The sequence below is a fragment of the Fragaria vesca genome, linkage group LG2 (genome assembly GCF_000184155.1).
Source record: "Fragaria vesca subsp. vesca linkage group LG2, FraVesHawaii_1.0, whole genome shotgun sequence".
Lineage (NCBI taxonomy): Eukaryota > Viridiplantae > Streptophyta > Magnoliopsida > Rosales > Rosaceae > Fragaria > Fragaria vesca.
Window position 1 is genome coordinate 3,412,275 of NC_020492.1, and position 17,185 is coordinate 3,429,459.

At 41.8% G+C, this 17,185-nt stretch overlaps 2 protein-coding genes across 2 annotated transcripts; one reads left to right on the forward strand and one right to left on the reverse strand.

Annotated features, from left to right (window-relative positions):
* Positions 1-462: 462 nt before the first annotated feature.
* On the reverse strand, positions 463-1,491 carry LOC101304540. The gene has a single exon (XM_004292054.1). The coding sequence runs from the start codon at positions 1,489-1,491 to the stop codon at positions 463-465; it is 1,029 nt and encodes a 342-aa protein (XP_004292102.1).
* An 8,944-nt stretch (positions 1,492-10,435) lies between these two features.
* LOC101304836 (ribosomal RNA small subunit methyltransferase E-like) lies at positions 10,436-13,393 on the forward strand. The gene is made up of 8 exons (XM_004292055.1): positions 10,436-10,603; positions 10,689-10,762; positions 10,912-11,054; positions 11,141-11,187; positions 11,282-11,390; positions 11,574-11,635; positions 11,941-12,055; positions 12,955-13,393. Exons 1-8 carry the CDS (start codon positions 10,436-10,438, stop codon positions 13,104-13,106), a joined length of 870 nt encoding a protein of 289 aa, XP_004292103.1. The 3' UTR covers positions 13,107-13,393.
* The last annotated feature ends 3,792 nt before the right edge of the window (positions 13,394-17,185 follow it).

Sequence of the window (17,185 nt, forward strand, 5' to 3'; positions counted from 1 at the left end):
GGCCCGATATCTCTCTCACGGCGGCGCTAGGGAGCCTCTCACCGGTCCAGGAAGGAAGCTAGGTCGACGGCCGACTGTTTGGGACCGGTGCTGCGGCGAACGATGGGCCGGACGAGCTGTTGCAAGCCGGCGGGTCGGGGACGGGTCGAGGACAACTCGGGGGAGAGGGAGAGAGTCCGGGAGAGGGAGAAAAGAAAATGGGTTGGGCTTTCCAACCGGTTCCACCATCCCAAATCATTTAAACCCAACATCAAAATAACACCACAAAATAAACACCCCAATAAAAATTACCTTTTACTAGCCAAAATTATCATTTTTACCGTCGTTACATTTTTCTCCTACGAATAATCCTCCGAAATAATCGTCCCTTAAAACCCCTCTAGAGACCAAATAAACTATAACCTCATTGACGGAGACGGTAAAATTCTTATTAAATACCAAGCTAGTAAATAAGGTAAAAATTTACGGGTTGGGATGTGACATATTCTCTGGGCGAACCCCCTCTTTAAGGAACTCGATGATAGGGTCCATCCACGTGGGCTCCCTGGGGCCAACGGTGATGGCGAATATCTCCGAGATCGTTTTGCTGATGCTGGGCCTATCCAGGATCTCGACCTTGACCTTCTTGCGCCCTTTTTGACGGGTGCCAGTGGCAAGTCTTGCTAACGCATGAGCGTTACTATTTTCCTTCCTGGGGATCTGAGTGACCGTTGCAGATTCAAACCTGCTCAGGAAAGCCTTTGCCAATACCTGATAGGAGTTCAGATGCGGTTCCTTGGCCTCAAAGGTGCCGCTGACCTGGTTCACCACTAGCTGTGAGTCGCTGAATACCTGCACACTCTTGACCCCTATCTCTTGTGCCAGCTGCAGTCCCCTGATCAATGCTTCGTACTCGGCCGCGTTGTTGGATGTGGAGAATTTGAACTCCAAGGCGTACTTGTATTTGAACTCGTCCGGGCTGACCAGTATTATTCCCGCTCCACTCTTATCTTTAGTTACAGAGCCATCTACGTACAACTTCCAACCCGGCTCAACACTCCGGGGGGCCACCGTTACCTCATTCTCAATCTCAGGGTACTCCTCGTGTTCCTTCATGGGGGTTAGCTCCGAGATGAAATCTGCAGCCGCTTGCCTTTTGATGGCTACTCTTGGCATGTAGTGTATGTCGAACTCACCCAACTCTATCGCCCATTTGGCCAATCTCTCGCTCGCCTCTGGTTTCTGGGGAACGTGCCGGAGAGGGCAGTTGGTGAATAAGGTGATAGAATGCGCTTGGAAGTAGTGTCGTAGCTTTCGGGCAGTTACAATGAGTGCCAGAGCCAACTTTTCAAGGTCCGGGTACCTACTTTCTGCCAAAGTGTAACCTTTGCCCACGTAATACACAGGGAGCTCAATGACATCATCTTTCCTAATCAGGGCTGAGCTTACTACTGTATCTGACGCAGCTAAATAAAGGTATAACATTTCTCCGGGAATCGGCTTTGAAAGCATTGGTACCAATGCCAGATACTCTTTGATTTTCCTGAAAGCCTCCTGCTCGGGTCCCCAATTGATTAGCTTGCAGTGCTGACTCTTCAACAGTTTAAAGAACGGGGCACACTTGTCCGTGAGTCAAAAGACAAACCTAGCGAGGGCCGCTATCTTGCCCGTCAGGGACTGCACATCACTCTTGATCCTTGGGACCTCCATATCCAGTATAGCCTGGACTTTCTCCGGGTTCGCTTCGATCCCTTGCCTGCTGATCACGTGGCCCAGGAACATCCCTTTAACAACTCCAAACAAGCACTTGTCTGGATTTAGCCTCATGCTGTACGTTAGGATAATGTCAAAGACTGCTTGCAAGTCGCTTACATGTTTGACCGCGGTAAGACTTTTCACCAACATGTCATCCACGTGCACCTCCATGGTTACTCCCAGCTGCTTAGCAAACATCTTGTTCATAAGGCGTTGGTAGGTTGTTCCCGCGTTCTTCAAACTGAACGGCATCCTCTTGTAATAATACACTCCTTTGTCGGTGGTGAACGCAGTGTGCTCTTCGTCTGCTGTGTCCATCATTATTTGATTGTAGCCTGCATATGCATCCATGAAGCTTAGCATTTCGAACCCAGTGGTGGAATCAACGAGTTGGTCTATTCATGGCAAAGGGAAGCTGTCCTTGGGGCAAGCCTTGTTAAGGCTAGTATAATCCACACACATCCTCCAGTGCCCCACTGCTTTCTTGGGGACCATGATCACGTTGGCCAACCACTGCAGGTATTTGGCTTTCTTGATGAATTAGATGTCAAACAGCCTCTGTACCTCCCCTTTGATGATATCATATTTTGCCAAGTCAAACGACCTGCGTTTTTGCCTCACTGGGGGCCGCCTTTTCGGATTCCCAACCGGTGTGTCACTATGTCTTTCGAGATCCCGGGGACATCTGCATATGACCAGGCAAATGCCTTGCTATTGGCTTTTAGAAAGTACTTAAGCTCCTCCCTCACTTCGGGAGGGAACCCTGTCCCTATTCTTGCTGTTCCTGCTGGGAACTCATCCGAGATGCAGATCAACTCCGTTTCCTTGATAGATCCCGGCCTCTCGGCTTCGGTTCCCTCGGTTGCGGCATTAATCCTCGGATCCTCATAGGCATCCGTCACAAGGGTCACCGGGTTCCCTGAAACTAACACTTCTGCCCTTCTCCTTCCATTATCTTGGTCGATGGCGAAGCATCCTCTCGCTGCTAGTTGATCCCCCCAGATGGTCACATACCCGCAGGGGAGGGTAATTTCATCAACAGCATGTGCCCAACAATGAAAGCTTTCACCTTCCACAGGGTTGGCCTCCCCAATATCCCATTGTAGGACGAGTCACAGTCGACGACTATGAAATCTATCTATGTTGTCAACGTGTTCCCCTCTATGCCCTCAAGGATCACGGGAATATGATCTGAGCCCAGAGGCTGCACTACATCCCCGGAGAAGCTTATCAATGGCTCATTGTCCTGCGTTAGCTTGTTGTTCCATCTTCTCAATGCTTGCCATGCGTTTCTAAATAGTACATTCACCGATGCCCTGGTGTCAATTAGGATCTTCTTGCATAGGTAATGATCCAGCTGCGCGATGACTAGGAACGGGTCCTCGTGGGGGTGCTTGATTCCTTGCTCTTCTCCTTCCTCAAATGTCACTGATCTCCAGCTCACGTTGACAAGCTGATTGTTGCAGCTACCGAAGGTGAATATTTCTCGACCTTCTTTGATCCCGGCGCATTGTTTCTTTGCTTTGTTACTCCTACGGTCTAACCATGCTCCCCCGCGTATAGTGTTGATCGTCCCGTATACCGGAACCCCCGCCTCCTTCTGCTGACCCGATACGTACCGCTGAAGTTTCCCCTCTTTTAGCTGGCCCTCGATCGCCTTCTTGAGCTCTACACAGTTGTTAATTACATGCGTGGCCTCTCCGTGATACCCGCAGTACTTCCCGGTGTCCTCCCTTGTCAGTTTGGATGGCAGGAACTTCCTCATCGGGGGCCCTAGGATTACACCCTTGTTCTCGTTCCATACTACCTCGGGAGTTGCCTTTAGGTTAATGAAGTTTTCTCTAGCTGCAGGAGCCGTTGCTTTGAACCCGCCGTCCTGATAACCCCCTTTGCCTTTTCCCCGCGGGCCTTCCACCTGCTTGGCATGCTTCCTACCTCCCTCTTTATACCTTTTGCTAGGGGTGAAACCTTGTCTCTCTTGATCCCCTTTCCACGTTCTTACTTCTTGGATGGTTTGCCCCTAGGACTCGGACCTCCTATCCTTATTTCTCTTGTCGGCATATTGATCCCTGTACGTATCATGGTCTGCTTGGGCATGCCTGATTGCCATCTCCATCAATTCGTCGTAATCCCGCGGGTTTTCAATCTTTACGGCATACATGAATTTCCCGGGCAACAAGGCTTGAACAAATGCTTCTTCAGCCACCTTCTTGTTGAAATTTCTCATCTTAGCGGTGGCTCCCTGCCAGCAATTCACGAAGGCCTTCAGCCCTTCACCGTGTCCTTGTTTCACTTTGAACAGCTGGGCGGTGCTCTGCCCATCCGTACGCAATATGAAACAGTTCACAAACCTATCCACCAGTTGCCTGAAACTGTCTATCGATTCGGCTGGGAGCTCGTAAAACCAATTCAGTGTCTCTCCTGACAGTGTCTCATGGAACATGTTGCAACACATGGCGTCCGAGTAGCCTTTAGCGTTAGTATGGGACTTGAAACTATCCAGGAAGAGATGCAGGTCCCCTTCGCCCCCATAGCTCAACTTCAGCGGCTTAGCCACATGAGAGCGCAAGGTCTGCGTGATGATATTTGTGAATGGTCCCCTCTTTCTCGAATCTCATACTAGGCGGGTTATGTGCCACTCGTCTTTCTGCTTCGTTTACTCTCGTGGTCAGATTCACCACACTATCCCGTATGGCCATCAGGGCCGCCTCTACTCCCGTTGGGAGCGGTGGCAGGCCCTCTCCGTCCATGCTTTCCGGGAACAGATTGACCCCAACATGGACTGTTCTATGGGCTGCAGGCAGCGTCACGGGGGATCCCCGACCCTCTTCATGTTGCTCTCTAAGGGTGGCTGCCGCTCGCTCGATCTCCTAGTCACTCTCTAACCTTCGCGTCAACGCGCTCATTATAATGTTATCTCGTTCCAATTTTTTCTCTCGAACTGCTGCCTCTAAGCGATCTTAGGTCCTCTCTCTCTCCAAAAATGCCACGTCCGTCCTCAGCCTTTCAACCATATCCTCCACTTCCTCCTGCGTGAGATCGTGCACTGTTCCGTCTGGGGTCCTTTCCCGGTCATTCCCAATGGGTTCACATTCCAGCCTCTCACTCGATCCTTCATTCCGAGCAGTGGTTTTGGTGTCCTCTCTTCACAGAGATCGCGATGGTCTTCCAACATTGTCTTGCTCCCTTCTATTAGTTCACTTGACTCAGCCATCGAGACTCGCTGGCTTTTCGTAAGGCTTCCCATAGACGGCGCCAATTGTTTCTGCAAGATCCCGTAGACCTCGTAGAAGCTCTTTGACGTGATCTCTGCTCTTTGATTGCCATTGACTAGATACCTGCAAGAGGAGATTGACCGGGACTTTCCGGTCTTTCTCTCTCCGATGATTAAGTCAGTTATGTGATAGGTAGAGTATTTAATGCTAGGAGATTTCTTACCATTTTGGTTGAATTCAGCATTGTATTTATAGCCCCGCGTTGACTTATATCTTACCTGTTATTTGATGTGGGACAAATATACTATTGAGGTCTGTTTATTTGGCCTTCTGTGGAACGTCTCCCTCCCGGCCCAGACTGTTGTAGCTTCCACATACCTCAGGTGATGACAAGCCAGGAGAGATCGTTGATGTAGGGGGAGAGACTGAACTTGCATGTACATCTTCAACAACTGGCGGCTGATTACTATTCAATTCTCCTCTTTTCGACGTGTCGGACAGTTGTTCGTCATGTCGAACACATTCAGAACAAGGAACAGACACCTCAACTTGGGCATGTTCAACAGATTGAACCACTTTTTGAGGTTCCAGAGTATTATCTCTTTTTGGATCTAGTCGGTGACAGGCCGAAGATCCTTTTCAGCAGGGTTACTGTCAACAATTACACAATCTTCTAGTTCTCCAAATTGATCTTCATAAAAAACATGCTTCTCACTCAGAGATACCGTAGGAGAAAAATAGCACATGTCTTCAATAAATGTGACATCCATGGTGACATAAAATCGTTGAGACAGAGGATGGTAGCACTTATATCCTTTCTGATGGGATCTGTATCCAACAAACACACACTTAAGGGAATGAGCCTCCAACTTAGATCTCTGATTTTTGTAAAGATGAACATAGGCCACACAACCAAAGACACGAGCAGGAAGTTTGTTGAGAGATGGAATAGTAACATGTTCAGACAATACCTCAACGGGAACTCGATTCTGAAGAGCTGTAGATGGTAGACGGTTGATAAGGTGAGAGGCACACAACACAGCTTCACCCCAGAGATATTTAGGTAGATTGGCACTGAGTAAGAGAGCTCTTCCAATATCCAAGAGGTGTCGATTTTTCCTCTCAGATACCCCATTCTGTTCTGGTGTCTGAGGACAAGTAGTCTAATGAACAATTCCATGTTGCTGAAAATAGTCTCGGAAAGAGTGGTTAACAAACTCTCCTCCATTGTCAGATCGAAATATCACTACCAGAAGAAAGGCTTTAGCCGACGAAAATAAAAAAACCAGGCTGACGAATTATTTTTTCGTCGGCTAAGATGGACTTTAGCCGACGAAATTTTCCTTCGTCGGCTAATTTAAATTTTCGTCGGCTTTGATCAAATTTAGCCGACGAAATTAAAATTTCGTCGTCTGAATAATTTATTTCGTAGGTTATAGTCTGTGAACTTTAGCCGACCAAATTTTTAAAAGTTTAGCCGACAAAAAATATAATTTCGTCGGCTAAAGTGCCTTATATTTACAGATCTGGACAACAACTCATCTGGGAAAAAAAAACTGTACGTAGAACCTTCAAACGCAAAAAAGTCGTGAAATAAGATATGACCAGAATGATGAAATACGTCTACGGTTGAAAAATCACGGTATTCCGGTAAAGTCTCGGTGCCGATAGTTGCGGTCAATGCAATTTACCCTTATTATTCACTATGCTGCAGATTTGGCGTTTGGTGTCCGATTGACTATTGTGATACCTTTCCGGAAGCGTAACGGCCCTACGAGTCAAACTCATCGCTATGCCATGATATATGGGCCTTTTTGGCCATCCGAGTCCGTTTAGGGCTTCAAAATGCAGTTTTCTTATTTCCGATTAGAGTTGACCGTTTCGATCGAGCCCTTAACGTTGTCGAATCCAGTTGAATTTTTTACCATAGAAATCTTTCGTCATAATGATCATATCTGACTGTCGAATTTTGGTTTGTAAATTTTAGTCATCGGAATCACGTGTACTATTTACAGTTATTATTCCCTATGGGGAGCCCTATCGTCGGAAGGTAAATGTCTCAAAATTTTTATATGGACAGTTGCGTCTCATCTACGTGAGAGTTTTTTGTGTGGAAGGTTTGACCAAACTACGTAATATAGATGGAGATATGAGCGTTTTCGTGTAATAAGTGACGATGGATTATGGTTGACCATTTCGATCGAGCCCTTAACGTTGTTGGATCTAGTTGAATTTTTTACCATAGACATCTTTCGTCATAATGATCATATCTGATGGTCGAATTTTGGTTTGTGAATTTTAGTCATCGGAATCACAACGTGTCTACTAATGTTGTATAACTTGTTTAGTAGGTTATACAACTTTGTGAATCAACTCTACATAGGAAGCAAAATTATCAAAAATCTCATGAAATAAGATCTGTTCAGAATGGTGAAATACAGCTATGGTTCAAAAATCACGTAAATCAGGTAAAGTCTTGGTGCCGATAGTAGCGGTCAACCCTATTTACCGTTATTATTCCCTATGGGGAGCCCTATCGTCGGAAGGTAAATGTCTCAAAATTTTTATATAGGCGGTTGCGTCTCATCTATGTGAAAGTTTTTCGTGTGGAAGGTTTGACCAAACTACGTAATATAGAGGGAGATATGAGCGTTTTCGTGAATTTATAGACTTTAGCCGACGAGATATTAAAAAAGTCATCGGCTAAGGTCAAAAATTTTTGGGCGGTAAACCAAATTTGGAGGAAAATTTTCAAAGGACTTTAGCGGACGAAATTCTTTATTTTCGTCAGCTAAAGTTCTTTATATAGGATTTTTACCGAAAGTGGATGGTAAGAAGTCTGTTTCGCCTGCCAGATTTTCTTCTCGGCCTAGCTCCACCGTCAAGCCACCGGAGACCGCCACACTTGTCCCAAAAACTTCGCCGTCGTCTCTACTTCATTGCTGGACAGGTGGTGCATCGAGTGGCGCCGCCATGAGGGATATATCGAGCTCCAAAACTCCGCCGGTTCGGATTCGGTGTCGATCGAATTTCTCCTTCCTCAGGTCACCATTTGGTGAGTTCTATATATGGATAAGTTGAGTTTGATTAGTACTACATTCTCCTAGAATTTGGTAGCTCGATTCGGTGTGTATGAGGAGAATCGAAGATTTGAAGTTTTTAGGGTTTAAAATTGGGGATTTCTATATTTTGATTCAATTGACCTGTTTAGGCTTAGAATTGGGCTTCGACTTCTTCTAGAAAGTTGTTCGAAATGTTGAGAGCAAGATTCTGTCAAATTTTGGTGGTGATTGAAGGTGGCCGAAAGTTTCTGCAGTTTTTTTTTTCAAAAACTAACAACTTTAGCCGACGATATTTAAATACTATATTCGTCGGCTATAGTATTTTTTAATTTTTTTTATAAGGTTTAGCCGACGAAATATGGCATGTTTCGTCGGCTATAGTTATTTTTTTAATTTTTTTATAAGGTTTAGCCGACGAAACATACTATATTTCGTCGGCTATAGTTATTTTTTTAAATTTTTTTTTATAAGGTTTAGCCGACGAATATCTTAATTGTTTCGTCGGCTAAAGTCTGGGAAAAAAACCGACGACATGTTTTTCGTCGGCTAAACTGTGGGACTATAGCCGACGACCTCTTCTTTTTTCGTCAGCTAAAGTCATCGCCGACGACCTTTTCCCGACGAAATCTTAGCCGACGAATTAGGCTAACAGGCCGACGAAACTTTTTCGTCGGCTAAAGTGCTTGTCCTGGTAGTGTATCTTCACACAAGCATCATACTGAGTTTGGATAAGACTATGAAAAGCGGTGAAAGCCGAAAACACAGCATCCCTGTTTTTAAATAACACAACCCAAGTTAATATTGTAAAGTCATCAATAAACAAAACAAAGTACTTCATTCATGTCAATGTCAATTCTTCAAAGGCCCCCATACATCAGAATGAATCAACTCGAATGGTGCAGAACTAGAAGAAAAACTAGGAGAATAACTGGACTTATGACTCTTAGCAAAAACACAAGTTTCACAATGGAGACTTGCCTCTTTTATTCCAAAAAACAAAGATGGCATCGACTTCTTCATGACTCCAAAAGATGGATGACCCATTCGGCGATGCCATAGCCAAATTTCTTTTACTCAATCAGAACTCAATGTCAGGGCAACGGTTGGTGACGGTGCTCTTGCTTCCCCGCTGTACATGCAATCCAAGTGAAACAGCCTCCCCCACAGATCCCCCTTGCCTATTATCGCCTGAGATGACAGGTCCTGGAAGATAACATACATAGGAAAAACGGTGACAGAGCATTTGTTTTGTGAATTCAATTCAGAAATAGACAATAAGTGATGTGATAGAGCGGGAACATAAAAGACTTTGTTTAACACAATTGTTGGAGTAACTTGAATTGACCCTATACCTAGGACCGGGAAGGACACCTCATTTGCATTAGACACTTCATGTATGGGAGATGGGGACAGACTTGAAAAAAAAAGACTTATCAAATGTCATATGATCAAACGCACCAGAATCAATTATCCATGTATCACTACAGTAAAGTCAGAAATTTTTAAGGCAATACCAATTTTACCTCTTTTCTCCTGAGAACACATACCTGTGGTGAGGTCTTTTCCTGCTACTCCATAGAAATCAAGTTCTTGGACCAACTGAATGGCAGCCTTGCCACCACGGCTTTTATCATAGGTAGCTCCTTGATTTGTTTTCTTAGGACACGAGTTCTTGTAGTGTCCAAACTCCTTATAATAGAAGCACTGCACCTTAGCAAGATCTGGTCCACGAGTAGGCTGGATTTGAAGTGCACGGGAAATTCAGGTTGATCACCAAAGATTGCAAGATTCATTGTAAAGAGGATTTGATGATAGAGGAACAGAACAAGTACGACAGAATTCGACGAAATCGAAAGCTTCCTTCGACACGTTGAACAGATAAATTGGGACAGGTTTAGAACAAATTTGCAGCGGAAAACAATAGGGTCAGATTACCAAGATTGCCAGGATCGACTTAGGCTCTGATGCCAAGTCAAACAGAACACAAAAGGTTGAGAATTTTTTTATGTATTGAACAAATCCCAAGTCGGGTTTATATACAAGCACAATTCTAACCCTAGAAGGAAACTAATTACACCGAAAGATTTACATAATCCTAATTGATTACAGAATATACATCTTGCTAATAGACTAGGATTGAGACTCACGTTAACATAAATTTCTCACTCATACTCTACTTTCATAGGGCTATTGACCATTTTCGTTGCTAGTGAAAAACATATCATCCATTTTCAAGTGAAATTTTTTCACGGAAATAACTTGGGTGACCAGCTTCACCCCACCTCCTTTGATGTCGTTGGCCGTCGTACGATTGTCGTTTACGAGCAACCACATCAAGAGCATTGAACTGTTGAAGCACCACCCGCCGTTTCCTACATAAACATTCGAAATCAAAACAAAACCAAATCCAAAGGACTCTGAAAAATGCAGAGCTTATTAGCACCAATACGACCTCGTTTCACATCATTAAGGTTCCTCACAACCTTCCGAGCATTCTCTTCTTCTTCTTCTTCTTCTTCTTCTTCAGATTACTCCAACCAGTCCCGCGGTGGCCTCCCTCGCTTCTTCTCCGAACGCCTCCCTTCTTCCAAGGCACTCCCCTCTCTCTCTTTCTCTCCCACACTTCGTCACTGTAGATTTTGAGCTTAACTGTTTCAAATTTCAATGGGTAACACAGGGAGGCCTAGTTCGTGTACAAGACGATGAGTTCTGGCACATGACCAAAGTCTTGAGATTACGCGCCAACGATAGGTACCTTCAGCAAATTCGAATCGGGTTGTGCTCAATTTTCAATCTTATGATGATTGTGAAATTAAAAGCTTCAATTTTGTATTAGGAAATTAGGGTTCTTTTTGTTTGGAATTGTGGATTTAGTGGTGGTGTGGATGAATGTGTGCAAGGGTAGAGCTGTTTAATGGGAAAGGAGGCTTGGTGGAAGGTGTCATACAGACCGTGGACCGGTCCGGGTTAGATTTTATGGCATTGGAAGATCCAAAGGTGGTTCTCCCACAGAGCACGCAGTGGCATGTGTTTGCAGCTTTTGGTGAGTGATTTGTGCTGTTTTTCGGTAGAGTTGTTTAAGGCTTTGAGGGGTGTCTCATCACATGTTAAAATGGTGCTCTTGTTTAGGTACTTTAAAGGGCGGTCGAGCTGATTGGCTTGTTGAGAAATGCACAGTATGTTTTGGTTGTTGAAAGATGATGTTTTAAGGTGGTTTCATTATCAATGCTATTGCTGATGATAGTTTGGATTTTGGTTTTGCTGTCTTAGGAGCTGGGGGCTGGTAGTGTGACTCCTCTGCTGACGGAGCGGTCTCCTTCTATCTCAGGAAATCGGCTGGATAGGTTGCAGAGAGTCAATATGGCAGCTGCTAAACAATGTAAATATTTAACTCTGGTGATATTCTCGAAATGCATTGACAGACTTGTCTTCTATTGAACGTAATTTTATGAGCTGTTATGATTGGAAGCTATTTGGAGCTTGAACTTCTACGCTGTCTGGGATTTATATATTTTTCACTCATTAGTCATCTCACTTGTCCCCATGGCTACTTCTGTGACAGGCCAACGGCTCCATGAAATGGTGTTGAATCCCCCAATGAAAATCGATGGTATTTTGCCTCTTGTGAGTTCCTTTTCCCATTTTGTTCTACTTTTTAAATTGGACAACTGTCTTGGTTCTGGTTATATAACAATAGCTTAATAGCTACTATAATTTGAATTTGGGCTTGTAATTAGGATTATTTTTTGTTTGTCTTAAAAATTTTGTGTGCTATTTTCTGCCACCCGAGGGTTGTAGTTCCATTTTAATAATCAGCTCATCAGCTCTTTGAGATTCTGTTTTGAACTTTTGATTGATGACAGGTGTTTTGTTGATCACAACTATTCATATCCTTCCCTTCTTAACTAGGTGTATAATTTTATTCTTAGGTTGCACAGTCCAAGCTATCTTTTTTGGCGGTTGCAGAAGCTACTTCTCTTGTTACTGCATTAACTTCATCAGGAAGGGAGACCAGTGGACTGATTGTGGTTGGACCAGAAGGCGGTAAGTATGCATTCTGTAATTAGTTTTCTATTCATCTAGTTATGTTCATGCCCAGGAACATAAATGCAAAAAACCTGACTGGAAACAGTCACTCTACATTTGTATGTGATTCTGTTGCGAATGCTGCATTTGTATCCCAAAATTGGAGGATTTAGTTGGGGATTGATGGGCAATTGATTAGGCCTATATTGAGGAACTCGGGTAACAAAGCGGTCGTTTGGAAGGGTTTTCATTGATGAACCATTCTTTGAAGAATAAAATCAATATATTATTTGGAAAATAGAGAAAGACACTAGGTAACCATGTGTGTAACATATGTAATTTGGAATTTTTAATTAAGGTTTGTTAACTGTCAAAACCTGAACACACAAGTACAAGTTGCAAAATACCTTTACTAATAGATTGTTACGATAGTGTAACCAGTGCATCAGGAACTGAAATTTGTGGTTTCCTAGTCTCTTTGACAAACAAATAAACACATGTCTCCAAATACTACTAGGTCCGTACTGCACAGGACACCAAACTGTTTCTGTGGCTTTTAAGAAGACAGTTACTGTATAACCAAGCATGGTACTATGGCTAGTGCATACGTCGGTCTTAGAATGTTGTCTCTTAGGAATACGTCATCTTAAAGGATCTTAGATTGTGTCCCAAGTTAGAGTAGTATTACTTTTTTGGGTAAGGAATGTAACTAAAGTTGGAGGAGGTGCTTATGGTCAGAATATGCAATTGTGTGTGTTCATTGCCAGTAGGTTTTGATTCTTGTATTGCATGCATGCCTCCTTTGCATTCATTAATGTATCATATAAGATAATAAGATAACATTTGCGCTGTTTAATTCTGAGATTATATATGAATGTTCATCATTGTGGATTTATTTTGGTGTGCTCTTGCTTCAGACTTCACGGAAAAAGAGGTGAATGAATTGATAAAAGCTGGATGTATCTCTGTTGGTCTTGGTCCGCATCGACTCCGTGTGGAAACTGCAACAGTGGCTCTTCTGGCCACTCTGATGTTATGGTCTGATTCTCAAGAAACATGTGGTTCTTAAACACTTTCTCATGGCAAGTCTGTTTTTGTTTCTTTGATCTCTAGATAGGGTTGAACTTCATCGAGTTTTGTTGTACCGCTAACTTTAGGTCAAATGTAGATGATTGGTTGTTTCATAATGTCTTCTTGTTGATTGAAGGTTAACTTTAGCATTAGGATAGGAGCTTTCTACCCACCTTAGGAAACTGAATCTTACTAGACACTGGGTCAAATCGTGTGAATATGTTGTAGTTTCTCTTTTTGAGAGAATGTTGTTGAGAACTATCAGTATTTAACAGAAATGACATTGTTCTAGTCGTGCGTCTTCAGTTTTTGGCTTGGCTATACATTTAGTGTCTGCTGGAAACCCAATTGACATGGCTACAGCTACAGTTTAAACCTAATGGAAGTCTCATGTTACTTTTTATTTCGATTTTTTAGGTTTACCAACTTATAGCCTTATAGGTCAGACTAAGTAACTTGTTAGTAGTGAGATTTGGCTAAGTACTTGTAGACATGACAACTGGTTGTTCAGTTACAGTATAGCTGAAAACTTGTCCTGGAAGTCTTCCGTATGTCCCAAATGATCTGTCCAAGAGATTCATGAGAGCTGAGTAGAGCAAATATATGATTTTACATTTGATCAGCCTTTAGGCCAAATGTAGATGATTGCTTGTTTCATAATGTCTTCTTGTTGATCATTTGAAGATTAGTTTAGCATGAGGATAGGAGCTTTCCACTGTTGAAACACCATGTTACTGAGTTCTGTAGTATAAATGCTTCTAATACAATTTATGAGATATTCGTGCGAACTTTTTAGTTTGGTAGAGATATCGATACATACTTTGTCTTTTCGAGAGTTGCATTTTTCAATATACATATTGATATTCTCTTTTATGCATTTACTGCTCTTAGGAGACTGAATCTTAATAGAAGAGAATAGTTTCTAGTTTCTATTGTTGAAAGAAGGATATTGACCCATCAGAATTTAACAACAATGATATCAATCTACTAGGATGTCTTCAGTTTTTCGCTTGGCTAAACATTTCTTGTCTGCTGGAAACCCGATTGACATGGCTGCTGTCTAAGACCTATTGGAACTCATATAGTTTAAATATATGTCTCAGCTTTTAGTTCTTCCAACTTATAAGTAGGACTATATAACTTGTTAGTAGTGAGACTTTTTGCTGAATCCTATTAGACATCAGACTAATTACTAGTTCTTAAGGTTGGAAAGTGCACAATGAGACTTCACTCTCAAGTCGACTTTCTTAGTCTTCATGTTCTTTCAGAATACATTGTATAGTGATAAACCTGACATGGAAATCTTATATATGTCCCAGATGATCTGTTCAAGAAATTCATGAGAACTGAGTGGAACAAATATTAGATTTTACATTTAAGCAGCCTTTCCAATCATCCTTCACATCAACACCTTCTCTCTTTCTCTTGTCTTATCTTGCATGAAGTGAAATCAACATGAAGCTGAAGTGAGCAAGCATCTGATCTTGACCCGGACCTTGTGTGATTCCTTCCTCTGAACCATGCTGCAAAAGTCTAATAGGAAATTATAGACCATGATTAATAAAATGAGAATGTATGATACATGCAAGCCATGAAGTCGGGCATTTTTTTTCTCTGTTTGTCATTGTCATTATGTTGATGAGAAATTAGGGTTCTTCATGTCAATAATTTAGGCCAGGAGTCAATGTTTTGGCTTTTTGATTGTTCTGGGATTCAAATCTCAAACGTCAGAAGCTACGTAAGACAACCAGTGGTTGGTTGAAATGGGTTTATGGTCCTCAAAAGTCTTTTGTTCTCTTCAGGAACAAATGCCGTGCAGGTTGATTCATATAATAACAAGTCCAAGTATGATTCTTTTCACAGTTTCAAACAGCATTTTCTCTGAGAAATTCATGAAAATTTCGACCAACAAAGGAACTCTCAAGGTTTATTGGTTTCTTCAGGACTTGGATAAATTTCGTTGAACGGTAAAAACCTCATACTGTACTGTGCAACACTTGCACCCCATCTTCTTTGTTATTAGCGCTAGACGCTTGTGCTTGCAATTCTTTTCTAGCGGTTAAGAAGTTGTAATTTTAAGATATCATGTGATCGTATCAAACTCATAATCTCAACATTCTTTATCGTATATCATGTTTTGTCATGCCGTGTCATTTATTAACATTCTCAACATTCGTTTGTGTTTGCGTCGAAATTGTTAATCTTCTAAAATATCTTTTATAAATTCATTATCATTGATTGATCGAACATTTTGTGCTCGAATTTTATTTTGCCCAAATAATGCATCATCTGTGAGAAGGCAGATTTTTTTATTTTTTTTTAACCACTTGGAAATACTTATCCATTATTATTTTTAGGCATTTCTAGCCACCTTAAATGGCAGCATCTTTAATACTTACCATAAACAGTAATTTAAGGAAGGTGTACATACTTCTGTACTGTGTAGCTGAAATGGTGAATACTTACCATAAACAGTGATTTAAGGAAGGTGTAAATACTTTTGTACTGTGTAGATAAAATAGTGTTGTCCGACGACCTTGGGCAGAAAGCCAGCAACTACTAACTAATTCTTCCAACGTGAAGCGTGCCATATTAATGTGCAGTCGTTGCGTCATTCTCAGCCCTACGAGTCAGCGCATTGGGGACATTTCATGATCTTAATAGTACTAAGCTACCCTTACTTGCTCCGCTAATAACATAGCAGCCACTATGTATCATTTCTTTTGCAGACTTTTATTTAGAACTTCAAAGACCGAAAATTTCTATTTACATCGGTGCTTTGTGAGTTTGGATGAAGGAATAATTATCCATCAATAATCGGAGATAGAATCTAAAACAAGGGAAGCTTGAAAAAGAAGGATTATGACATTTATATCTTGATAGTTGTCTCATTACCAGCCGCACGGTTATCTATTGCGAAACACTCTTTAGGTTCGTTTAGAAAAATTTCTCAAAAATAAGTCGTCATTGTGTTTTTTTTTTTTTAATTTTTTATTAAATAACTCACACACCCTACATATGTCAATGAGGTTTAAACCCATGACGTCAAAGTTATTAGTTAACCACCTTAACCAACCACGCCACGGCTCACCGACAGTCGTCATTGTCTTAAAACACACTAAAAATGTAATTGAAAATCCAAAATGAAAGGAAACACATTGAAGGTGCATGTGCACTATAAGACAATAAGTGTGAACTGCATATAGACTATACATAACATGGAATGACATTATAAATTTATTTGTTTCATATCATATAATGCACTGTTGTTGACCATTGCATGATTTTATTTCATTTTATCTATAACAGACTTTGTTAGCCAAAATAGATGTGAAAATACGTGAATACCCTTAGACCACATATAATTTTTAAATAATTTTAATATTTGAAGGTTATTATAATAAATAATAAAATTACTAATAAAACAATTAAAATCAAAAAAGAATTTTGCAAAACGAAATTAAAAAAAAGAACCTCATATTCAAAATGAGTGATATGATGAAGGATTAATGATAGAGATAAAGAGATAGCAAGAGAATCATCATCTTATTCATTGATAGGAGCCCTTTATATAGGGAATTACACAATACCAATATGGTAAGGATATGAATACATAAATCTAGTCTAACTACATATCCTATTGGCATAAGGCCAAGGCACACATAGAGAATATCCTAGAACACTCCCCCTTGTGTCGCGCGCTGATATGCCAATGGTGCTGATCTGTTGCCTCGTCAAAAAACCTCGTCAAGTCACAAAAACCCTGTGGGAGAAAAACTGAACCTTGATCGTAGGAGAAAAGGAGTACAACGCACCCTTCACATTTGATAGTGACATGTATGTATGTGCTAGACTCACCCTGAAGTTCGCACCCCCCCTGATCTTTACATCAATCATAGGGGTCTTCCTGATTCTTACTAATCACGGAAGTTTCAACAACTTAGCATATCAATGCTTTTTAACATGTCTTCAAATGTGGCATTGGGCAATGATTAACTAAATCATGCCGTATTGTCCTCAAATGATCTTTTACACTTTGATCTTGAGGAGAAGGTCGCTTGTGAACTCAAAACATAA

Bases quoted from the DNA above. Each gene is read 5' to 3' on its own strand.
- LOC101304540 (XM_004292054.1), bottom strand. From the start codon at position 1,491: ATGCTTTCAAAGCCGATTCCCGGAGAAATGTTATACCTTTATTTAGCT.
- LOC101304836 (XM_004292055.1), top strand. From the start codon at position 10,436: ATGCAGAGCTTATTAGCACCAATACGACCTCGTTTCACATCATTAAGG. The intron at 10,604-10,688 runs GCACTCCCCTCT...TGGGTAACACAG, and splicing joins AACGCCTCCCTTCTTCCAAG to GGAGGCCTAGTTCGTGTACA. The intron at 11,055-11,140 runs GTGAGTGATTTG...GCTCTTGTTTAG, and splicing joins GCATGTGTTTGCAGCTTTTG to GTACTTTAAAGGGCGGTCGA.